This window comes from Nothobranchius furzeri, chromosome 9, assembly GCF_043380555.1.
Source record: "Nothobranchius furzeri strain GRZ-AD chromosome 9, NfurGRZ-RIMD1, whole genome shotgun sequence".
Taxonomy (NCBI): domain Eukaryota; kingdom Metazoa; phylum Chordata; class Actinopteri; order Cyprinodontiformes; family Nothobranchiidae; genus Nothobranchius; species Nothobranchius furzeri.
This window is the reverse complement of record NC_091749.1, coordinates 7,790,339-7,816,547: the sequence shown is the minus strand read 5'-3', so window position 1 is coordinate 7,816,547 and position 26,209 is coordinate 7,790,339. Positions and strand designations below refer to the sequence as shown.

The 26,209-nt window shown below is 47.1% G+C and overlaps 1 protein-coding gene across 3 annotated transcripts in view; it reads right to left on the bottom strand.

Annotated features, from left to right (window-relative positions):
- plekho2 (pleckstrin homology domain containing, family O member 2) overlaps positions 1–26,209 on the bottom strand; it is a 32,819-nt gene that overhangs the window by 1,389 nt on the left and 5,221 nt on the right. For 2 of the 3 annotated variants that reach the window (XM_054735270.2, XM_070554624.1), the window contains exons 2-6: positions 2,393–2,542; positions 2,163–2,285; positions 999–1,106; positions 823–921; positions 37–315 (exon numbers count right to left, since the gene is read on the bottom strand). In XM_054735270.2, coding sequence (XP_054591245.2) covers positions 37–315; positions 823–921; positions 999–1,106; positions 2,163–2,285; positions 2,393–2,542 — 759 coding nt within the window. The remainder of the gene's footprint in view (positions 1–36; positions 316–822; positions 922–998; positions 1,107–2,162; positions 2,286–2,392; positions 2,543–26,209) is intronic. The other variant, XM_054735271.2, reaches the window with a different exon arrangement.

The window sequence follows — 26,209 nt, the reverse complement described above, 5'->3', positions numbered from 1 at the left end:
TCCCAGATGTTTCTGCACAGCAGCACATCTACAAACCTTTATCGCTGGACTATCATCGTTCTCAGGTTGGTCCTCAGAGGCTGCACTGGGTTTAGCCTCTTTGGTAGGAGGCATCGGGGGCTTGATGACCTTCTGAGAAGCAGCCTCTGGCTCAGTACCAGTGCCCTCCTGTCCAGCTGACTGAGGGCTCGGGTGCAGCACGTCTTTAGAGAGCTCGGCTCCGTCAGTGCTGGTGAGCTGAGTCCCGTTTGGCATAACTGCATCGTCGAGATTAAGATCCAAACGCAGGATCCCATCAGACGACACATCAGCCACCTTCAACAACAAACAGCTCAAGTTAGTTTAGTGGAAAGCAGCGTGCTCTACATCCGTTTGGACCTCACATATCTTCTCCTTGTGTCAGCACTGAACCCCTGGAGCTGTTTCTACTGGATCTTCTTTACCTGCTGAGCTCGTTGTTACTGAGAGGAACCGCAGATGGGTCCAGATAACATCACAGAGCTGCAGCAGGAGATCCTGGATGGATCAGGACCAACGCAGGGCTTCAGATGGTTCAGATCTAAAAGTAATGCCGTTCGCTGGTTCTGCTTGGTGTTTAGTTCAGATTATCCGTCACAAATCCTCAGAAAGTGACATTAAATCCAAATTTATGAAACAAAATAAAGCAAAATAGACAGTAAAAGGGAAAAAAATCCAACGTAAATATTACAGTAGTGGATGTTAACAGGTGACAGGTGAGGTTTGGTGGGTTACCTGTACTAAACCACCTTAGCCTAAGCAAAAGGAGTTAACAGCTTGTCTCTGAATCACACACACACACACCTCTTTCATGTGTATCCTGGTCGGCGGGCGCCGGTTTCGGTTCCCTTTGGGTCTGGTTCGAGTGACATGCTCCAAGTTGCTGCTTTCATCAACCTTCACCTGCAGAACCACGACAGAGTGAGCTTTAGGAGGTGTCGGGTCAGGACACACTCCGACACTGGATCACACACGTTTACCTCATCAAAAACCTTGTTCTTCGCACGGTTGATGCCATCAGAGAGGGCTTTAATCCAGGCATCCTTCTCCTCGGCGGTTTGAGTCTGAAACTTTAAATCGTGGACCTGCTGATGACAGGAAGCACCGCCATCTTTACTCTGGGTCAGAAACCTCTAGGCTGTTCTGTCTGGACTGAGCTAAGCAGCACCAGGACGAGATCTAGGACAAGTGTGTGTGTGTGTGTGTGTGTGCGTGCGTGTGTGTGTGTGTGTGTGTGTGTGTGTGTGTGTGTGTGTGTGCGCGCGCATATGATGTCTATAAAGTCACACGTAACCGTGCACACATTTCACATCTGGAACACTTGTTGGAAGTCCTCGACACCCAGCTTGATTAGTTTTTTCAGTTTTTTCCGACATGATGAGTAAGAATAAAATAAATGAAAATGAGTCGTAGCTATCAGGCATTAGTGAACTTTTTTAAAACGGGAAAGTGTATTTTGGGTAAACACTTCTTATCCCTCTCCATACCACATGGTGGCAGTAATGCACAGATTTGTTGTCCTGCTACCGCAATTGTGGTCGAAGAGGAAGCCAATGGGCTCTTGGGGTGGGGGGCGGGGCAGATCAGCTACAGGCCCCGCCCCCAGAGTGCCAAGAGTCGAGGGAGCAAGTCAGCAACCAAGCACGGGGTGAGGCTGCCTTGCGTGTGCTTGTCACTGCCATGTGCTCGTTGGCCAGTGCGTGCATGCACGGCTGCCTTCAGTCACTTGTGCAGATGCTTGTGTGCTAGTAGACACTGTTCACTCGCTCAGCGTACAATGCCCTCTCGTCATGAGTCATAACTTCCTTGTGCATGTCACGTTTACATGTGCGATGTTGGACATAGAAACGGCGTGCGTGTGTTCTGGCACCATTTTGACACCATAGTGTTGTCATGTGTTGGTACGTCCCTCTAAATGGGACGTTGGCCACACACGGCCCTCAGACGCTCTCTGACCAGCCCATGTCAGACTGCTGGAATCCACAGTAAATGTGTGACTACGACACCTGTGAAGATGTTTATAAAACACCACTGCACAGCTTTTACTTTGAAGGCCATGTTTTTAACCTTTCCTGGCCAGCTGATGGACAGCTTTCAGAGTTCGCTGCTCACTGACTCTGAACACACCAGGCAGCGTCACTCACCTTATGTCCAGACTTGGGGGATCGGATCAAAATCAGCCGGTGCTTTTTCTTGAACGGGCTCTTTAATTCATGACAGGTATCATAATTTTCCAGATCAAGTCTTTCCAGGCAGTTCTTCAGATCCTGCAGCAGAGTAAAATAAAACGTTGCTGTCCCAACATGACACAAGCCAGTCTTTAGGTCTTCATCACCATCACCTAGAACCAAAGAGCTGCAGTCAGTCCAGTTACCTCGTTTTCATACACCACCATCTCCGTTTTCTCCACATGGACGTATCGCTCTTTGTAGCTTGTCAGCAGTCTGCCGTGAGCTTTCTTCACCCAGCCAGCTTTACTCAGGAACTTTGGCTCTTTCTGCTGGGCCGGGTCCTCTTTAATACCCTGCGGAGACACGGGAAGGAAATCACACCTCAAAGTGCTTTCAGAGTTCAGATGTTTTTTCTCTCTGTGTTTGTGGGTTAGGGTTTTACAAGTTAGGAGCACACGCGTCCACGTCCGGAGCAAATAAACAACTCTTCTCCTGACTTTCTAATGTTTGTGACTTTCAGCACCTGGAGCTGATCCATCCAGCTGTTTGGACTGGATCTGGGGACCTTCTCCAGGATCCTCTGCTGATCATGTGGTCAAACATCTCTGCAACTAGAGACCGAGTCACACCGACCACAGACAGCAGCCTGGATGAGGGGGGTTAAAGCTAGACATCATTGTCAGATCAGTGGGTGCTGTGGTGAATTTTCAGGGTTCAGCCTGACGCTTCACCACAGGAATCCTCATCAGACCTCGCCCACATAAGCAGCACGCCCGGTGGATTCCGGTGCTGGACCTGTTTCATGTCTCCATGTGAACCTATCTGCTGTCTGGATTGAACCCAGAGCACTCTTCTCTCCAACCTGAATTAGATGTAACTGTGACACCAGAGGGGTGGGAGCCTGTTGCTGGGGTCAGGCTGCAGCTACGTCAGGTTTACGTCTGACAGCCAAAAAGAAAAAGCTAAAGTGGTCATTTTAAAATATTACCATTCAGCCATCATATAAGCTGTTTTATTCCATCACAGTTGTTGGTGGATGACTCACAACAAGTCACTTCCTGTCTGCAAAGCCAGAGAATAACTGCATCGCTGGTCTAAAGGCACCCGTCAGCAGAGGGCACCAAACAGTGAAACAACAGGAATGATCCATACAGCGCTGCAGCAGCAACCCCACATACAGGGGCGGAGCCTCAGGGGGGCAGCGGGGCCCTGGCCCAGGCTTAGGAGGGTGGTGCGGTTGTGAACTTGTTTGTGGAAGTTATTAAACTTGGAGGCGAATGTAGCGGAATTAGACCAGGTTCACTAGGGGCTGGATTAATATCCATCATGTTCAGAATCTGAAGGTTTTATTGTCATATGTGCCAGAATCGCAACATAAGGAAATTTTGAAAAAGAAATAAACACAATGAAATGATAATAATACAGGAAATCAATCATTAGAGAAGAAGCCACTTCATACAAGTCAGTGTAGGTACTTGTCAGAGTGGATCAGTTCAGGTGGCAACACAACATAGGGTCATGTGACTGGAACATATCAACTGGAGTGGTCAGATTGACATTCAGGAGCCTGCAGATGGGAAGAAACTGTTCTTGTGGCAAGAGGTTCTCGTCCAAATGGATCGGACCCATTACAACCAAATGTAAGGCCACGCCATGACATCAGAATTCATTCCACCGCCACAGCCCCAACATCCCTCCAAATCTTCCAGCAATAGATGCTTCATTACACCAACTTCGGTAATTGGACAGTGTCTAATGCTCAAGGATGGACCGCAGTAGCTCAGGAGAGAGAGCGGGTTGTTCAGTAATCTGAAGGTTGCAGGTTCAATCCCACCTCTGACCAGAGAATTCTGCTGTTGTGTCTTTGAGCAAGACACTTAACCCACTTTTCCTGCTGGTGGTGGTCGGAGGGACCGGTGGCACCTGTGCTGGGCAGCCTCGCCTCTGTCAGTGCGCCCCAGGGCCGCTGTGGCTACATCGTAGCTCATCACCATCAGTGTGTAAATGGGTGAATGACTGATTGTGTTGTGAAACGCCTTGGGGGGTTATAGAACCCTAAAAAGGAGCTATACAAATACAGGCCATATTTACCTTAGAGTTTAACAATAGGCTTCCTGGTTACAGGGGGCGTGGCTTGGATGATGGCAGAAAATGACACTGTCATTGTCTTGAGATCTGATCTGTGGTCCGACACAAAGTTTGATATTGCTCTGATCATAAGTCTCTAAGTTAATAAACCAAGGAGTTTATTGGAAAAAGTCAATAATTGAGACTTCAAAAGCCACACAGTCAACTTTTGAAATCTCTTTTCACAACTTTTGTTCCCAGTTGCCTCAATAGCATAATGTATCATTTTGATGTCTGTAGGTCAAAAGCCCTAGGACAATGTATGTAAAAATAAGAAAATTGAGACATCTAACCAAAATGGCTGACTTCCTGTGGGGTTTGAACCATGCCTTCATCAGACGTTTTGGTACGTTTAAAGAAAGTGAAGTACAGTTGTGGTCAGAAGTTTACATACACTTGTAAAAAATATAATGTAATGGCTCTACTGAGTGTCCCGTTACTTCTAAAACTCAGATTTTTCTCTGATAGAGTGATTGGAACAGATACTTCTTTGTCACAAACAACATTCATGAAGTTTGGTTCTCTTTCTTAACATTCGTTTCGATGTCTCACTATGGGATACGCCCCTCCGCTGATTCCTCAGAAGCACTTATCTCAATACGCCAATCCTGATTGGCCAGTGACCGTGACGTACGCGTCACCTGCTACTATAAGTAGCAAGCGTCCCAACGTACGCACTATTCAATCACCTCTTCTCGCTTCGGTGGTCGCTTATCTCTGAGGTAAGTTAGCTCAACTGTTCACAGACGGAGCCTTTTAATATTCTCTCCGTCGCTGAACGTTAACTTACCGTCCTTCTGTCCTGACCTTCACCATAGGCTCGGGGCATAACGAGCAGCTTCACACTCCAGTGCATCTGTTCGTTCTGTGCTAACACACCAGTTAGCCGACATGGAAGCCGCTCCTCCCACCAGAGGAGTCGACGGCGCAGGAGCTCGCCTCTGTACCTGTGGGAACAAAATCTCAAGCAAAGACCCGCACAGGGTCTGCTCGAGCTGCCTCGGGCTGGAACACGCCCAGCTGGCATTGGAGGTCCCCGGGTCATGTGAGAGCTGTGCTTGCTTCACCATGAAGAGCCTTCGCCGGCGGCTAGCGCGCCAAGCTAGCCTGTCGGGGAAGGACCCTTGCCTGCCGGCCCCTGGGCCACCGCCTGGGGACGCCAGCGAACATGTCCTCCCGGAGCCGGAACCGTGTGCCAAACTCAGCTGGGGCTCACAGCTCGAACTGGCCGGTCCGAGCCACCCCGCCGAGGACGTGTTGGAGTTGGACTACGGAGACGACGAGGACACCTCGGAACTCCTCATTTCAGAGGAGGATGAGGAGGACGACGTCTTTCTCCCCATCGCTCAGGCCTCCATGCCTAGCTTTCCGTCCTCTCCCAGGGATGGAGCGGCTTCTCCGGCCGCCCACCTGGACATGCAGTCAGTCTGCAGACGCGCTGCGACCAGGCTCGACATCCCTTGGCCCACCGTGGTCACTGAGGCTGTCAGATCCCGCTACGAGGGAAAGAAGCTGCCTCAGGCCACGAGGGCGGCAAAGCCCCTCCTTCCCGCCTTCCCGGAGCTTCTCCAAGAAGTGAGATCCTCCTGGGACAAACACCCGTTCAGCTCCAGGTCTCCTGTCCAAGGAGCCTCCTCGCTGGACTTCGAAGGGATGGAGAAGGCTGGCATGCTTCGCATGCCGCCAATGGAACCGCTGGTTGCAGCCCACCTGCACCCACGGCTCTCGGCGACTTCCTCCAGGCCTCCCGCTCTCCCTGCAAAGGCGGACCGCTTCCAGTCGGCGCTGAACGAGAGGGCGTACAAGGCTGCCGCCATCTCGGTCCGAGCTTTGAACGTCTCCTCCATGCTCTCGGCGTACCAAGCCGAGCTCTGTGAGGACATGAATGCGAAGCCGGGCCCGGAGGTGTGGGAGGAAATCACCGTACTGACCGACATCTGCCTGCGTGTGCTGCGCTGCGCGGTCCAGTCTACGGCTAAAGCTATGGGCATGATGGTGCTTTAAGAACGTGCACGATGGCTGATCCTCACCAACCTCTCTGAGAGAGAGAAGGAGGACATTTTGGACATGCCAATCGTGCCTGAAGGCATTTTTAGCTCTGCCGTGGCTTCAATGCAGCAACGGTGTGCGGCCAAAAGGAAAGAGGATGAAGCCCTTCAGCTCTGCCTTCCCCGTAAACCCTCACCGGCGCTGCCGGCTCGGTCGAACCTGCCTCAGGCAGCTGCCCAAGCCCAGCCTCAGTTCCAGATCCCAAAGCGCCCGAAGCCTCAGGCTGTCCAACCAGCTCCTTCGGGCTCAGCGCCTCGACCAGTTTGGCCTCAGGGATCCGGCAACCAAGCTGCTCCGCTGCCGGGACAATCCACCAGACACGGCGGTCAGCAGGTGAGGAGGAAGATGAGGGCAGCCTGTCGGAGTTCTTCCCTCCCGACGCTGCAGCTGGCAGTTCCCCGTTCGCCAGCTCCTCCTGTTTTATGTTGCCATGGTGCTTTCTCCCCCCCCGCACGGAACCCCTCCGGCAGAGTTCCCGAGCGGTCCAGGGTGGGGCCAGGACGTGCAGCCGGCGGTACCAGCTCGAAACACATGTCACAAGCACTCACATTGTTTTCACAAACATGTCACGCTCAAGGAGCATTAAAAGGTTCGCTGTCGCATCCAGACAAGATGTCAAGGGCGCAGCAAAAATCAATAAAAATGTCACCCATGAGTGGTTCCAGGCGGGGGTGACCCCTGGCGGACTTTCCCGCCAGCCACGGGTCGTCCCCGTACGCCTGGGCCGTCAAAGCACAAAGCCCCCGCGCATGCGCAGTGGCTGCCACGAGCACCGCCTCCCCACAACCTCTGGAGGGAGCTGCTGCTCCGTGTGTCATGGCTGTGTCACCGCTCTCCACTCACATGGAGGAATGGACAGCGGGTTCTGCTTCACGTTGGGTGCTGAGAACTATTTCGAGAGGTTACAGGCTCCAATTCGCTTCTGTTCCTCCTCGATTCTCCAGCGTAGTGTTCTCCCACGCCCAGGGGACATCAGCTCACATCCTTCAGGGAGAAATCTCCTCCCTGCTGGAGAAGGGAGCAATATGCATTGTGCCTCCCGATCGGTCTCAAGCGGTTTCTACTCCAGGTACTTCCTGGTCCCGAAGCGGGGAGGGACCGGGATTCGCCCGATCCTGGATCTGAGGGCCCTGAACCAATGCCTCAGAAATTACAGATTCAAAATGCTCACGCTCTCATCCCTTTTGCGTCTGATTCACCAGAACGACTGGTTCACCTCAATCGACCTGAGGGACGCATACTTTCATATTCCCGTGTACCCTCCACACAGGACATTTCTGAGGTTTGTCATTCAGGGAGTGTGTTACGAATACACCGTGCTCCCATTCGGCCTCTCGCTGAGCCCAAGGGTGTTTGTCAGGTGTACGGAGGCGGCGATCGCCCCTCTGAGAGGGAGGGGCATTCGGCTGGCCACGTATTTAGACGACTGGCTCCTGCTGGCACGGTCCAGAGAGGAGGCAGCGTCAAACACGCTGGTTGTGATCCATCACTTGTGTGGTCTGGGTTTCAGAATAAACTGGCAGAAAAGCGCTTTACTCCCCTCCCAGAAAACAACCTTTCTAGGTCTGAATCTGGACTCAGGGGCGTTCACGGCCCGTCTCTCGGCACCGCGCGTGAACGCGCTCTTGTTCTGCCTGGCGCGCTTCCGCCTACACAGTTCGGTGCGGTTTGCGTTATGCCTCAGGCTTTTGGGTCTCATGGCGTCGGCTATTTCAGTGGTACCACTCGGCCGTCTACACATGAGAGATTTTCAACGCTGGGTGGCTTCTCTGGGTCTCTCTCCAGTGCGCCACAGAGCGTGCAGGGTGATGGTCTCTGCAGCGTGCGTCGCAGCGCTCCGCTGTTGGCGTAACCCCTCCCTCTTGGCACAGGGGGTGCCTTTGGGGTTGGTTCTCGTGAGGAAAGTGGTCACGACAGATGCGAGCCTGTCAGGTTGGGGGGGCTCCTGGACGGTCGCTCTGTCAGGGGTGTGTGGAGCAGAGAGCTCTGGGGGACACACATAAATTATCTGGAACTCCTCGCGGTCTTTCTGGCCCTGAGGCGCTTCCTGCCTTTTCTCTCCGGCCATCATGTCCTAGTGAGAACAGACAACACCACGACTGTGGCTTATATAAACTGCCAGGGGGGGCTGCGCTCCATGCGGTTACACACGCTGGCACGCAGACTGATCCTATGGTGCAGCAGGCATCTCCTCTCAATCAGAGCCACCCACGTCCGGGGTGTTCTGAATCGGGGGGCGGATCTGTTGTCCAGAGGGACACCCCTGTACGGGGATTGGAGCCTGCATCCAGCAGTGTTGGAACAGATTTGGATCCGGTTCGGCACAGCCGTAGTGGATCTTTTTGCCTCCAAGGAGAATACTCAGTGTCCTCTGTTCTTCTCCCTGCGTGACCGAGACGCTCCACTCGGCGTGGATGCGCTGGCGCACGACTGGCCACGGGGACTGCTTTACGCTTTTCCCCCAGTGGCCCTGATGCCACCCACCTTGCTGAGGGTACGAACCCAGCGCCACACTCTCATTCTGGTGGCCCCATACTGGCCAGCCATGCATTGGGTGGCGGACATTTTCCAGCTCCTGGAGGGCCAACCTTGGAAACTGCCGCTTCGCAGGGACCTGGTGTCCCAAGCGGGAGGCTCGATCTTCCACCCTCATCCAGAACGGCTGGCCCTGTGGGCCTGGCCCCTGAGGGGTGTGGGCTAGTGTCAGCAGAGCTGCCCCAGGCAGTCATTCGAACCATTCAGAATGCTAGGGCCCCCTCCACTAGGTCCCTATATGACTGTAAATGGAGGGTGTTTGAAGCCTGGTGTCAGGGCAGGGAGGTCTCACCCTTCCAATGCCCGGTGAACGTCATTCTGTCTTTCCTGCAAGACTTGTTGGGTGGGAAGAAGGCTTTCTCCACCATTAAAGTGTACCTAGCAGCCATTTCCGCCCGACACTTGGGTTTTGGGAGGAAATTGGCAGGCCAACACCCCCTGGTGTGTAGCTTCATGAGGGGCGCTCGCAGGCTTCTCCCTGTGTCTCGACCCCTGGTGCCCTCATGGGATCTGTCTTTGGTGCTGTCGGCCCTCTCCGGGCCTCCATTTGAACCTAGGGATGGCCTGGACCTTAAGATCCTGTCTCTTAAGGTGGTGCTACTCCTGGCTTTGGTATCTGCAAAGCGAGTTAGTGACTTACAGGCTCTCTCTGTGCACCCATCCTGCACCCAGTTTGCACCAGGTGACATGAAGGTGTCCGTGAAGCCCAACCCTGCCTTTGTGCCTAAGGTGGTGGGCTCCTTTTCTCCTATTATCCTCACAGCTTTCTACCCACCACCCTTCTCCTCTCCTGAGGAGGAGCGGTTGCACAAGCTGTGTCCGATTCGCGCGCTCAAGGAGTATGTGAATCGGACGGAGAACCTTCGCAGGGGGGACCAGCTTTTTGTGTCATGGGGTGGGCCTCGTAAGGGGAAACCCGTCACAAAGCAGCGGCTTTCCCACTGGATTGTGGAGGCTATTTCTATGGCTTACTCCTGTCAGGGCATTCAGGCACCTGTTGGGCTCAGGGCCCATTCTACTAGGGGCCTGTCTGCTTCTTGGGACCTTTTTCGGGGGCTGTCAATCCAGGAGATTTGTGCTGCAGCAAGTTGGGCTTCTCCACTTGCATTTGCACGCTTCTATAAGCTTGATGTTTCGGTCCCTGCAATGACTCACACGATTCTGAGTGTGGGGTCTTTGGCGGGCCAAGACGTATCCTTGTAGGTTGGTGATCGCTGGATAAGCTGTCTGGCAATACGGGAGTCTCCATATCCCATAGTGAGACATCGAAACGAATGTTAAGAAAGAGAAATTTAGGTTACTGTCGTAACCCCGGTTCTCTGAGTAACATGAGTGAGATGTCTCACCAGACAACCCTTCTTGCTGGGCAAAGCGAGAAGAGGTGTTTATCTTGAATAGTGCGTACGTTGGGACGCTTGCTACTTATAGTAGCAGGTGACGCGTACGTCACGGTCACTGGCCAATCAGGATTGGCGTATTGAGATAAGTGCTTCTGAGGAATCCGCGGAGGGGCGTATCCCATAGTGAGACATCTCACTCCTGTTACTCAGAGAACCGGGGTTACGACAGTAACCTAAAGTTCTTTAATGTCTTTATTATGGGTTAACAGAGAAAGTGATCACATTTGCTGGGTCACAAATATACATACAGCAGTGCTAATATTTGGTTACATGTCCCTTAGCCATTTTCACTTCAATTAGGTGCTTTTGGTAGCCATCCACAAGCTTCTGGCAAGCTTCTGGTTGAATCTTTGACCACTCCTCTTGACAGAATTGGTGAAGTTCAGTTAAATTTGATGGCTTTCTGACATGGACTTGTTTCTTCAGCACTGTCCACATGTTTTCAATGGGGTTTAAGTCAGGACTTTGGGAAGGCCATTCTAAAACCCTTATTCTAGCCTGATTTAGCCATTCCTTTACCACTTTTGATGTGTGTTTGGGGTCATTGTCCTGTTGGAACACCCAACTGCGCCCAAGACCCAACCTTCGTGCTGATGATTTTAGGTTATGTTGAAGAATGTGAAGGTAATCCTCCTTCTTCATTATCCCATTTACTCTCTGTAAAGCACCAGTTCCATTGGCAGCAAAACAGCCCCACAGCATAATATTCCCACCACCATGCTTGACTGTAGGCATGGTGTTCTTGGGGTTAAAGGCCTCACCTTTTCTCCTCCAAATATATCGCTGGGCATTGTGGCCAAAAAGCTCGATTTTTGTCTCATCTGACCACAGAACTTTCCTCCAGAAGGTCTTATCTTTGTTCATGTGATCAGCAGCAAACTTCAGTCGAGCCTTAAGGTGCCGCTTTTGGAGCAAGGGCTTCCTTCTTGCACAGCAGCCTCTCAGTCCATGGAGATGCAAAACACGTTTGACTGTGGACAATGACACCTGTGTTCCAGCAGCTTCTAATTCTTGGCAGATCTGCTTTTTGGTGATTCTTGGTTCACTCTTTACCCTCCTGACCAATTTTCTCTCAGCAGCAGGTGATAGCTTGCGTTTTCTTCCTGATCATGGCAGTGATGAAACAGTGCCATGCACCTTATACTTACAAACAATTGTTTGCACTGTTGCTCTTGGGACCTGCAGCTGCTTTGAAATGGCCCCAAGTGACTTTCCTGACTTGTTCAAGTCAATAATTTGCTTTTTCAGATCCATGCTGAGCTCCTTTGACTTTCCCATTGTAGCGTTTGTGGGCGTTTGTATCCAATGAGCCCTATTTACCTGGCCTAAGAGAATTCACCAGCTGTAGTCACTCATAATCACTCACAAGAAGTTAAGAGGCCATGCTATGAAGCTCAGTTCACACGTTTCTAAGGCCTAGTCCACACGTAGCCGGGGTTTATTAAAAACGAATATCCGCCCCTCCAAAAACTTGCATCCACACCACCGCGTTTTAAAAACAAACTCTGTCCACACGTACCCGGATAAATACGTTGTTCAGGACATGCCAGACCTGTAGGCGGCAGTACTTCCCCCGTTCTTAACCTCGTCCTTCGTCTGTGGTCTTCCGCAAGGAGCAGAAATTCCGCTTGCAAAAACAAACAAGCAGAAAGCGCTTGGACAATTGATGGATCGGGTAGTGACAGAGCGCAGCTCTGAAGGCTTCCATGATGCCGGCTAGTGTAAACATAGGTCGCACACGTGATGTCAGCATTTTTTTGTCGCGGAAAGTGACGTTGCGGACCTCAAAACTCCGGTTTTGTCCGTCCACACGCAGACACCCAAAATGGAGAAAACGCAGATCTTCACTCTGGCCGGAGTTTTTAAAAAGATCCGTTTTCGTGTGAAAAAACTCAGTTTTCGTGTGGATGACAGGCCAAAACGTAGGAAAATATCTACGTTTTGGCAGATCCCCGGCTACGTGTGGACAGGGCCTAAGTCACCAAAATTGCTAGTTCATGTTGCTGTATGTATATTTGTGACCCAGCAAATGTGATCACTTTTCTCTGTTAACCCATAATAAAGACATTAAAGAACCAAACTTCATGAAGACAAAGAAGTATCTGTTCCAATCACTCTATCAGAGGAAAATCAGAGTTTTAGAAATAACGGGACACTCAGTAGAGCCATTATATTATATTTTTCACAAGTGTATGTAAACTTCTGACCACAACTGTATTTTCATACACCATGCACTTAAAAGCAAAAAAGCACATTTAAAATGCATCAAACTCTCCACGAGGGGGACTTTTTGCAGTTTTTTTGTTGTTGCTAATAACATCACCATGGTAACGCAAATCACTAAGAAAAGTAAAAGCACACTTTCAAATCAAATCATATCAAAGCTTTATTTATAAAGCGCCTTCCGCAACCCTGTCAGGAAGCCCAAAGCGCTGAACATGGTTCAGTTGAAAGTAAATATATTGAATAAATCAAAAATAAAAGCAATTCAAATTACAAAATACAAATTACAAAATAGGTGAAACATTCAGGTACAGGACAAATGTGTAAAACAATGGATTGAGTGAACCAATGAAAACTGTGAAATAAATTTAACATAAAAGAGGGCCAAAATCAAACATGTTCTGGAAACGCCAAGCGGAGGAGGTGTGTTTTTAGGTGACTCTTAAAGACTGGCAGAGAGGGGGACAGCCTAACTGAGGGTGGCAACTGGTTCCAGAGTGACGGTGCTAGGACTGAGAAAGCCCGGTCCCCGCGAGTACGACACCTAGAACGAGGGACAGGGAGCAGGCCTTGGTCAGAGGAGCGCAGAGCGCGTGATGGGGAGTGTCTGTTCAGGAGTGTGGCTAGATAGAGGGGACCACCACCCTGGAAGAAATGATAAACAAAGACGAGGATTTTGAATTGTGAACGATAGCAAACCGGAAGCCAGTGCAGGGAGGCCAGAACCGGACTGATGTGGTCCCGTTTCCTGGTCCCAGTCAGGAACCTGGCTGCGCTGTTCTGCACAACCTGTAGGCGACGCAGTGATGACTGACACAACCCTGAATAAAGAGAGTTGCAGTAATCAAGCCTAGAAATAACAAAGGCATGCAGTACCCGCTCCAGGTGGGCTCTTGACAGCATATGCTTGATTTTTGCAAGGCGTCTCAGGTGAAAGAAACTGGGCCGGATCACAGAGTTGATGTGAGCATCAAATTTAAGTCCAGCATCAAGTTTCACCCCCAAACTGGTAACAACTGGTTTTGAGTAGGGAGAAAGAGGCCCAAGATCAACATAACAATCCACATTCCTGCTGTTGGGGTGAAAAACAATGAGCTCTGTCTTTCCCTCATTCAGATGTAGATAGTTGGCCATTAGCCAACACTTCACCTCATTAAGACAGGACACAATGGACTGGATAGAGTGACCTTTCTCCTGACACAATGGAGAGTAAATCTGGCAATCGTCAGCATAGAGATGGAATGATAGGCCATGTTTACGAAAGATTGACCCCAGAGGTAGCAGATAAATGGCAAACAAAAGAGGACCAAGGATCGATCCCTGCGGGACCCCCCAGCGGAGCCCCTCCCAAGATGAAAAAACATCACCCAGTTTAACGCAGAATGTCCTGTTGTGGAGATACGATCTAAACCAGTCCAGAGCAGACCCTTTGATCCCAACCCATCGTTCCAAGCGATCGAGTAGAATCGCGTGGTCAACTGTGTCGAAGGCTGCCGTCAGATCTAACAACAGAAGCACCACAGAAGTACCCTGATCTTTCTCCGACCCTAACAAAGCAAGGGCGCGCATGTGTGTGTGAGTGATCGTGTGTGTGTGTGTGTGTGCATGCGCACGTGTGTGTGTGTGCATGTGGGGGGTCTTGTTCTGTGTGAAAACGAAGCAGTACAAGTGATAATGCTGCAGGATTTCATAATTGTATCTTCTCAGCAGCAGCACTGCAGGTGCTCTCCATGTCCAACATGTGCGTAAGCCAGGTCCTTAGTCAACTTAATGTTGCACACATTTTTCCGCTAAGTTTTCTTTCGTAAATCCCAAAGTTTGCGTGGAAAGTTGCTTATGCAGTTTTCCGACCCTGTTTTGTGTATAAGCAAGCTTGATAAATGAAGCCCCTGGTTGTTTGTAGGACACTCAGCTAATTATGGACACTACACCATGAGGCAGGCACACGTCAAGATGCTACAAGAGCACATAAGGTGAGCAACACCACAGATTAATATTATTTTATTATTATTATTATTATTATTATTATTATTGTACACTGTCCTGGATTTTGTTTTCTTTCTGCATCTCATCATTAGCCTGGGTGATCAGCTGATAACTCCTGTCATCTGGTTATGACAGCATGAGTACGTCCTCACACACCTGTAACCTATCAGCTCATCTGGCAGAATAAATAATCTGGTGGCCACGGCTCTCTCTCTTTTTTTTAAATTGAAAAATACATTCTTGTTTACTAGAGATCTATGAAAATCTCTCTCGTTGAAGAGACAACACCACATCTCCTGTTCCTGGAAAGCCTCCGGCCATCCTTCGATGACTGAGAACCTCCATCCAGCTCTGTCTCTAGTCTGCCTACAATTACTACTGACTGTAACAACTTAGCATTCTTTGAGAATAAAATCAGAGATATCAGGGCAAGTTTTTCACCCCCATCTACCCCCCCCCCCCAGTCATGGTCTGTCTTTACTCCTGTAGATTTCCAGGACATTTGCCTCATTCAGAAACACATGAAACCAACCTCATGCCCTGCTGAGTTCATTTCTACCACCTTGTTAATCAGGATGTTTGACCAAACTGGCCCATGCATTGTAGATTTTATTAATGTATCCCTAAAATCTGGCTCTGTACCATCTGTTTTCAAACATGCAGTTATTGAACCCATCCTTAAAAAAACAAGTTTGGGCTCATCTCAGCCTAAAAATTACAGACCCATTTCTAAATGACCCTTTATCTCTAAAATACTGGAAAAGGTCGTGGCAGATCAACTGATTACTTTTCTGGAACTACACAACAGTCTGGTTTTCGTAAAAAGCATTCAATGGAAACAGCTTTGCCTAAAGTTTCCAGTGACATCATAATGGCTGCAGACAACGGGGAATTCACAGAGCTAGTATTGTTAGATCTTTCTGCAGCTTTTGACACTGTTGATCACAGCACCTTAATTAACAGACTTGGTGACTCGGTGGGATCTCTGGAACTGTTGTAGACTGGATTAAATCGTACCTTTCTAACAGAAGTTACAGTGTCTGTAGAAATCAAATCATCAGATTCTACTGATCTGTTCCGTGGGGTACCCCAAGGCTCTGTTTTGGGTCCACTGTTGTTTCTGCTGCACATACCCCCTCTTGGACAGATACTTGATTCTTTTCAGTTAAACTCTGAAAAGACTGAATGTCTGATCACTGCCCCTGAGAGCATGGTTCCCCTGATTAGTCTAAAACTTGATTTATCCTCTGCTGTCAAGATGAACTTAAGGAATTTGGGTGTTCCTTTTGACCAATTAATGTCACTTGAAGGCCACTCAAAAACGTTGGTCCGAAACTGTTTTTATCACTTAAGAAATATCTCCAAACTGTGAAGGTTGGTGTCAAAACATGAACTAGAAATGGTTCTCCATGCATTTATCTCCTCCTGTCTAGATTACTGTAACACACTCTTCGCATGTTTTAACAAAACATCCTTGACCGCCTTCACTTGGTCCAGAACTCTGCAGCGAGGCTCCTAACTGGAGCAAACAGAAGAGCTCACATCACTCCTATTCTGATGTGTCTGCAGTGGTTACCCGTTAACTTTAGAGTTCATTTTAGAATCCTGATTATAACTTTCAATGCTCTACATGGTCAAGTTCCTCCCTATATTACTGAACTGTTAAAGCCTTATGCTCCAACCCGAGCCATCAGTTCCACCCACCAGAATCTTCTAGAACTTCCAAAGACCAGATACAAAAGTCGAGGTGATCACTCCTTCCAGACTGTTGCACCCCGACTCTGGAATGATCTTCCTTTATCCTTACATAGTGTTGAGAGTCCGGACACTTTTAAAGGGACTTTACGGAGTTTTGGATTTTTATGCTCGCGATTGTCCCTCACGAGGCGCGCATGCTGTACGTGCACACTCCTTAACGAAAATAACAGCTGAGACAGTCCCGCGTGTATGTGTGTGTGTGTGTGTGTGTGTGTGTGTGTGTGTGTGTGTGTGTGTGTGTGTGTGTGTGTGTAGCCCAGAGGACAGGAGAACGTGCAGCTAATTAATTAAATAATTTGGTTCTGTACCTTTCTCTTCAGCACAGCCGACAAAGGTTTATGATGGGTCAGTCCTCCTGCATGCTCAGATCATTCCCTTCCCTTGCTCGAAAAATTATTCCAAAATGAAAGTTGAACCCACATCTTTTTTATTTGTGAATTCAATGCCGTTCAGTGAGTCTCAAATAAAAATTTGGGCATCTTACTGTAAAAAAAAAAAATACAACTAATGTAAAAAAGAAACTCTAAATGAACTATGTTCACACCCAGAATCAAACCCAGGTCTTCTGCATGAGAGTCAGACATCTTACAAGGTGAGCTACTCTCTAGTAACATTCACAGTATCCGTAACTTTTATATTCTTGATAACAGCTGAAACAACGTCAAACCAAAAACGGTTCGAAGCAAAAATGGCTATTTTGTTGCTAATTTGCAGGAAATATCTAGAAGAAAGTAGCTAAGGGTCCTCAGAAATGTAGCTAGCTTTGTCACTAGGCGTTAGGAACAGCGACAAAGTGGCACTGCCTCACTCTCTGCTGCTAAAGCTACTGATAGCAAATGCTACGGGCGATGCCTGAGCGTGAACGCGCATGAAGCAGCCTGCTCGACCCGAGCAACTCTCTTTTTCTGTGATTTTACAGAAAAACAGGCAATCACAGTAAAAATGCCAGGGCTCATTCTACAGGACCAGGGCGTTGCAGGAGAATGTATGAAGAAGAAATGTATTATTTCTATACATGCTTTGGCTGTCAAACTTCCATAATGTCCCTTCAAACAACAGCTAAAGACCCTTTTATTTAAAGCTGCTTTAACTAAATATTTTCTTTTCTTATTTGTAACTAAAAAATTTTATTTTTCATCTGTTTATGAAATGTTATGATTTTATGACTATTTTTCTGATGTTTGTCTAATTCTGTTTAGAGATCATTTTGATTTTATGATGTTAATCTATTTATGATTTTAAGACTGTTTTATTTTGTTTTGATCTATGTGAAGCACTTTGCGATTCTATGTCTGTGATAAGGGCTATAGAAATAAAATGTACTAACTTACTAAAAGCTCATTTTAAATTCAAGCATGTGTTTATATATATTTATGGACATGAACAAAAACAGGAAATGTATACATTGAGATTTATTTAATTAATAAAACAAATATTAATAACTGTTAAGAGAAGAGAGAAATCATTTAAAGACACATTCTTCTGGAGGCTCCTGATGCTGACGACACCACCACAGGATCACCTACGACCAACAGAAAGCTGGTAACAGTAAATAAATAATGAAATCAGGGCAGTTTTAGTGGGCTGTGATTGTGTAGCATAAATGAAGACATTACAGAATAATTTTCTCATGAGTTCTTCTTATAACTTTCTCTGCAGCAGACAGTAACTTTAGCCCAGGGTATAGTTGGCCGTATCCTAGAGAGCTGCTATCCAGCACGTTTCAGTGGTTTTCCTGCTTTAACAGGTTAGATTAGCTGTTCAGCAGCTCAGCTATTTGTTGCTGATTAAAACCAGGTGTGTTGAAGCAGATAAATCTAAAACATGCTGAATACTAGCTCTGTATGGGTCGTGGAGCCAAACCCTGCAGCTAATCTAATGCTATAGCTAACGGCTACCTACCATTCAGAGCTGGTTCTGTTGGGTTGGTTACGGTGGTTTCAGGCAACTCACAAGCTCAAAACAATAAGGCTCAGGTCCACTTGTCTCCTCCAAATAGACTTGGTCCCTTTCTTCTCGAGTGTCTGGGCAAGGAGGGGGAGAAACGTCCTCCACTTCTAATGACTGCTCAGAGTGAAAAGAGCTAGCTTCGTCTCGTTACCCTTCCATCTTCATTACTGTCGCGGCTCCGCCCTCTCGGTCCGCCAGGCAACGCCTTCTAATGTTGCATTTTTCAAAATTGATATGTGGGTGGAGAAGGACACTGAGGCAGGCTTGACGATCAGTTTAAGAAGGTGCTGAGGGAAAAGTGCTGGGAGCCATCAGAAAAGGAAAACTGATGTGTTGGAGTTTTTTATTCGTACTTGCCACCATCCACCTAGATATTACCGCTAGCCGCTGAAGGTAAAGCGACTCTGTTAACAAAGAGGATGACGATGAGGATTAAACAGTTGGAGGATTTTATTTTTTCTTCAAACCAAACGAGACACGAACGGTTAAACTTTGGAGCAGTAAGGTGTCTGTTGCCTTTTGTTTGTGAATCAATAACCTAATTATCACCAAGTGTTTACAGTGCACTACCGGCATGTTTGCTACGTTTGTTACCATACTGGGATTTAGCCTGAAACAACGGTGTTTGTTGTAAATGTTCTATATGCATACATATGTACAATGTAAACTGTACATTTTCAATAAACAAACCTAGTGTTTTATAGGTTCAAATAGACAAAAAAATGTTGTTTTTATTCATTCTACTGGTAGTATATTTTACTCAAATTGAAACTGAAGTCTGTCTCTAAATCTGGCCTCCTTCAAATAAAGGCCTGAACCAGTATATGCTTGAGTGAATAAAGGCCTGGGCCTGTATTGAAGATTTACAGTAAGTCCTACACCACTGTCAAGGATGTCTCATGGTCAATTTTTAATAAGTACTTTTAAACTTTGTATCAGACATTAAGGCAGTTGAGGAAGCTATAACAGTATTTCTTGCTCTGTTGTGGCATGAAGCTGACTGAGGCACCATTGTGCACACTGGTGACTGAGGTTTGTACTCGTTGACTGACAGCTCCCCCTGGTGGAAAAGCAGCGCTATTGGTCAACGTGGTAGGCTCGCAGAAATGATTCGTTTAGCTCTAGGGGCCAGGGGACTGACTTAGGAGAAAAATATAAAATAAAAGAATATTTATACTTATTGAACAGGGTGAGATGGTCAAATTTAAGGATTTTTTAAGTTATTTAATAAGTCAAACTTATGTACCACAGCTTTAACCAACAACTGCCTTCCCCCATGTCGAGTCAAGTTGGGTGAGTCCATGAATGTTAAGAAACAATGTGACAGATCTGTCAGGATTTTCTAATCCTATAGTTTCACCGTCTATTTTCTATCAACTCAACTCAACCCAATCTTTATTGATATAGCGCTTTACAGGTACAAAGTAACACCAAAGCGCAGAACAGAAAATAAAAGAGGCTAAGCAACAAGATTAGAATAAATTAGTACACAATAAAAAATGGTTTAAAATAGAATAAAAGAAATTTGTGCACACTACAACAACAAGCAGTTAAAAATTACAATACTCATGTTGGGAAGGAAAGGCCAAGTCACATATAAACATCTTCAGCCTGACTTTAAAACTGCCACTGAAGTGGAAGCCTTCACAGAAATAGGTAGCTCATTCCAAATCTTAGGACCCGCAGCAGAAAAAGACCTGTCACCTCGCGTCTTTAGATATGTTCTGGGCACAGACAGCAGGACACGTTCTCTGAACAAGTGCCCGTACCGGGGTGTATGGCGGTAACGAAGACTGCAAGTAAGATGGAGCCAAACCATTCAGTGATTTCAAAACCATTATAAGGATTTTAAAACAAACTTCACTCAACAGGTAGCCAAGGCAGTTCATCCAGGACCAGAGTAACATGGTCAAACTTCCTTTTACCCACCAGAAATCTGGCAGCCACGTTTTACATAAGTTGTAACCTCGCTAAGGTGCTCTGCTTCACCCCAAACAAAACCGAGTTACAATCATCAATGCGGGTTGTAATAAAGCATGAACTACTGCCTCCAGACCATGTCGTGTCAGGAATAGTTTCACCTTTGCCAAGCGTTGTATATGATAAAAAGAGGAGACAACTCCATTTACATGTGCATCAGAACCCAACACAGTATTAATTTTTACTCCAAGGTTAACAACTGATGCCTTTACCTGGGAACTGAAAGGTCCACAGATAACTGAAGTGGCGTCAATACGGCCACTTGGCCCATATAGGTTTGCCTGTCTTTCCTTCATTGAGGTAAAAAAGAAAAAATTCTCAGCATCCACCTCTTTACTTCAGACAAACAATCTACCAAACTGTTAATAGCAGAATTATTGCCTGAATCCAAGGGTGACAATCATCAGCAAAAAAATGAAAGTTGATGCCAAACATACCAAAACATTTCCCAGTGGAAGGATATAAATCAAAAACAGTAACAGTCCAAGCACAGAACCCTGTGGGACACCCCAGGGAAGACTGGAGTAGGCACATGAGAACCCCCCCCCCCCCCCCATCCTAAAACTAATCCTTCTATTGGCTAAGTACGATCTAAACCACTAGAAAGCCAAACCAGAAATCTCCACATATTGCCTAAGGTGGTCATGCACCAGGACAACTTTGCCACAATCAGTAGCGAGTAAAATGTTGTTCCTGACTCTCACCAGTGCTGTCTCAGTACTATGAAGCACTTTAAAGCCAAACTGGAAGGTTTCCAGCATATCATTGTCATTCAAAAAGTCCAACTGTTGTACATAGACACATTTTTCCAATATTTTGCTCAAAAAAGGAAGCTTAGAAATAAGTCTGTAGTTAGCTGGAAGAGATGCATCTAGACCACTCAGAAGCTAATGCAGGAAATAGGTGTAGGAGACTGTTTTTTCATGTTCAGCCTGCATGCTAAACTCAAGAGTTACTGATCAGATTTCAACAATAATAAGTAAAAACGAACTTGATCTTCAAAGATGGAGGGAGCTTGATAAGGGGTCTTTCTAAAACCAGTTTGAGTTCTTAATTTAAAACTCCTCTGTGCAACAGCATGACGTTACTGAACACATAAAGTCTCATGAAAGCACTCTCCACTCTGAAACCTTCTGGCTAAATTTAAAACGGTGAGTGATCTAAACCTCACACTGCAAACCACAGATGGGCTCTAAAGCTGTTGACAGGAAAAAGCCATTGACGTGACTCAACCATGTTCATCTATTACTCGTAATTCTTCTTGGCTCCCAATAATCTCAACATGTTCCTCTACATCAGTATTATATATTATAACACAGCATCATTTCCTCGCACAGTTTATAGCAGGCGAGGACTCAGACACCAAAACATGCAGCTGTTAGCAAGTAGCTAACGCAGAGCTAACGTGTCCCCACAGAAAAGCATAATGTCTGTGTTTTGGTGGTATTTTAAACCAGACAGCGAAGGCAGTGTATCAGCCACTTGTAATGTGTGAATACTGGGCGTTTAACATGCTGGAAAAGACAGATGCTCGATAAGCTGCCTTCAAAATGAACTACTTTGTCTTTTGGGTCTCCTTCGGCTTATTTCTCTTCTGGCCACAGCGAATCATCAGTCTCTGTTAAGTCCCAGTTCACAGCGACACCTCTAACAGAGACACGGAGCCAGCCAAAAGTGAAAGACACGTTAGTAAGCACAGAGAAATTGCCAAAGGACAGCAAAACGTTGGGGTTTCTGCAGCAGCAGAGCAGACGGCACCGATCAAAAGGCGCATTCGGACTGCCATCCCAGGGGAACCTCTTCAGACTGCGTTCATACAGCGCTCAGGATGTTTTAGAGGCGGGCGTGATGAAACCGCCTGCAACAGCATGACGTTTTAATTAAGTGCTGGAATAACAACACCACTGAGCTAAACTAACAGGGGACTCGGAGGCGACTCTGCTCACGACCTGCTTTATGAGAATATTTTGATGAGCGATGACATCACAGGTTTCACGTGGAGGCTGCTAGAGCACACAGAGAGTCGGGAGATGAAGAATCCAGCGGGAGCGATGCTCCGTTATGGAGGAAGGAAGGAAAACAGCGCCGCAGGTAAACAAGACGACGTGTAAGTTTGCACTATTAAATGCGCTGACTGTCTGCATTTGAATGATTTTACATTTTAAAGGTATTCTGTTGTTTTCTTTAGCAGATTATCAATAAGTGAATATCTCAGATTATAATTTAACTTGCGTTCTGCTTGCAGTTTAGATGATGTTACGACTTGTTGCTCGACCATTCGTCTGGGTCCAGAACAAAGCTGATGACTGAAATCTCATGCAAACTCTACGATAAAACATACGTAGGAGAAACCGGACGCCAACTCAACGCACGAGCATCAGAACATAGAAAAGAGGGTGAGAAGGAAACAAGCCGAAGACAAGAAGCAGAAAGTGCAATAAAGAAATCAGCCGTAACGGACCACCGCACAAGGGAAAACCACAAAGCCAAGCCAACTTTATTTATAAAGCACTTTAAAAACAGCCCTCACTGACCAAAGTGCTGAACATAAAAACATAAAAGCATACAACAGAATCAAATAGAATACAGTAAAAAGTTAAAAGCATACTAAAATAAAACACTAGAGTCAAATAGAAATCCTAAACTTTATGCGGTGTCGAAAGCTAAAAAGGTGGGTCTTCAAAAATGATTTAAAAGTTTCCAGTGAGGAGGTCTTTCTAAGATGTGACGGCAAAGACTTCCATAGTCTGGGAGCAGCAACAGCGAAGGCCCTATCCCCTCTGAGCTTACGCTGTGTCCTTGGAACGACCGGGAGCAACTGGTCAGATGACCTGAGCGACCGAGAAGAGGAGTGAATGCGCAATGGCTCAGAGAGGTAGGGCGGGGCAAGACCGTTTAAAGACTTTAAAACAAATAGAAGTTTAAAATGAACCCTAAAATGGACAGGAAGCCAGTGCAGTGTACACAGAACAGGAGTGATGTGTTCACTCCTCCCCGTACCAGTTAAAAGTGGAGCAGCAGCATTCTGCACCCGCTGTAGTAGACTGGGACAACACCAGGATCATAACCACTGAACAACAGAAATCTAAAAGATGGATTAAGGAAGCCATAGAGATACGCAAACGGAACCATGAACAGAGACCAGGGGTCTACACATTAGATCATAACTGTGTAATCGATGAGGAGAGCGCGGGCAGCATTGGGCGACACCGTCCTCTGCTGCCCGCGGATAAACGGAGAAGGAAGTGACGCCGCCATTAGCGGCTAGCTCTGATGAAGATCACAAGAGTGATCAAAAGTGTCAGCAAGTAAAAAAAAAAAAAACTTTCCTGTGTTTAAAAAAGAACTTAAAAATGTGTTCAAAGCTGATGACTGGTGGAAAAATTATTTCCAAGTTTTACTGATGACTGATGGAGAATTTCCATGTGACCAGACAGACCTTATAGTCTGTCTGAAGCCTGCCCTGGAGAGAATGGACACAACGTATCTCTGCTGTAGTTTAAAAACAGCTGCTGTGTGCTTCCTGACCTCAGTGAGAGTCCAGAGAAGAGTGAAAACAGCCACAGCCATGTTGGACGTTCATCAGAGAGAACATACGTGTAGACATGAACTCACACTATTAAAGATAAAATCTTCCTTTGGAAGCTGTCACACTGTTCAAAGTGATGTTTTTATGCTAAATAAATGTCCCATTACCCGACTCTAAGCTCTGTGTGAATATTAAAGTCAATAGGAAACCTGCAGCAAGCCTCTAAGGCGACAGAGCATCACTGAAGGTGTTATCTGTGACTGATGGGTTAGAAAAAGGATGAGACTTTCTAAAATGTGTGTGTGTGTGTGTGCGTGCGTGCGAGTGTGCCTCTGTTAAAAATAATTTACTATTCCAACCCCAGAAGTGAGGTAATAACCAGTTTCACATCTCCATATAAGGACGCCACATCCTTTCAGCATAAAGCAAGTGAATGACTAATGATGGCTTCATGAGGTCGAATAGTTCTCTGGTCCATACCAATGTGTTCATGGTGCGACTTCATCTGCTGACTAGGAGATCCAGGTGAATGTGCTAACCTTAACCATGCTTCCTCCCTCACCTGTCCTCTCCTCCTGACGCTGTTAGCAGTAACCGGACCAGCTGCCAGAAACCTCTCATCATTCCACAGATGGAGAACTTGTTGTCCCTCCAAGGGGACACAAGACCTTTTAGACTGAGGAGCCTATTTTCTGTCCCAGAAACTGTCAGCCTCGTTCCAGTAAAATGTGCAAGCCCCCGACACACACACACACACACACACACAGACTTCCATTGTAGAGAGGAGGCCTTGACTGCAGCCTGATCATGAGAGGGTTAATTGTTTTTAGCACATCACATAATGCGGCGGTCTGTTTCCTGGTGGCTAAGCGGGTCAGACAGACACGTCACACTGAGCTCTCTGGGTCAGAACAAGGAGTCGACCCACAGAGATGGCCCAAAGAGTCATCGTGCATGCCCGGGTCCGTGTGGGTTGCTGGGGTGAAGCTGGGAGGAAGTGAGTTGCACCAGCAGCTACGGCAGATGAAATGAGTGCCTCACCTACATTTCACACCCGCTGGAGCTGCTTTGGTCAACAATGCATGGTCTCACACATCTACTCTCAGCTACTAACACACCAGACATCAGCATGAATGGCAGATGCTGCAGCAACAGCTACTTTATTTTATTTATTTAACCTTTATGTCTCCAGATGAGTCGACTGAGAACTTGTTCTCATTTACAGCGACGACCTGGCCAAGAGGCAGCACACACACACACACACACACACACACACACACACACACACACACACACACACACACAGTTAGCTTTACATCAAAAAACAACAGGTAAGATAAAAAATACACGACAAAAATAAGAAGAAAAAACAGACATGAAGACAATATGTACAAACAATCAAAACGGACTAAAACAGTCTTTAAGTACTCAGAAACACATCGATCACAAACTATTGATCACCATGAATTATTGAAGGTAGATAATTGAATGTAGGTAGATGGGGTTGTATCAACTAGTCGACCTCGCTGGCTGCTCTGTAGTGACTTTTTATGCCTGTCAGCGACTAGTCGCTGTCACGTGATAATGACCAACAAGATGCAGTCCTCAGAAAAGGCAGCAGGTGACGAGCTCCTGCGCGTCGGGAGGCGGTGCGCTGTGCCAGAGCGTTGGTACTGACACCCACCGTAAAACGGACATTTAACCAAATTGTGACCTTTACCCTCTTCTGACATTCCCCTCACCCCCATCCTAACCTTAACCAGCTTGCGCATGCAAAGCTCTGATCGTTGATGCACTCCAGACATCTGCGTCCTGAGCACGGCCACAGTAACATTATCAAATCAGGTGTCGCCACCTCAAAAACTAATTTAACACGCGATCGTTCATGTCGGCTCATTTCCTTTTACGTTTTCTGTCTTTTATTTGTGCCTGATGCGTTTCGCTGCTGTGGAGCGGGACGCATCACCTGTTTTGTCCTCCGGTGAGGCACCTAACTGATGTGGCCGTCAAACAGCGAGCACTCCGCTGTTTTTGCGGTCGGTAGATCTTTTAGAACTGCAGTTCAAAGGTAACTCATAAGGTGAATATATACAAACCCAGGTAGCAGTTTTCCTTTAGGATTGAGAGGAGATGCAGGAAGATAATAAACAGACAGGACAGAAAAATAGTCAAATAAAGACAAGTTAGTTTTTGTACCTGGTGGTTGCAACAAACAGACACCATTGAAGGTAATCAGAAGTGAGGAACAGAAAATGAAATAATTATTTTGATGTTTAGAGCAGCAAGAACTCTGAGAGGCTGGGTTAGGGTTCGCGCATCAGTGAGTTTGCGGCCGCTGCGCGAGGGAGAGGGCTGAAATGTGGGCGCAGTTTTAATTGTCAAAAACTCCCGTGACCCCCCCCCCCCCCCCCCCCCCCCCGGTGCGTTGGGGAAAAAAATGCTTGGTCACCCATTGTCAGTTTTAGCCGCTTCAGGCGTATGAC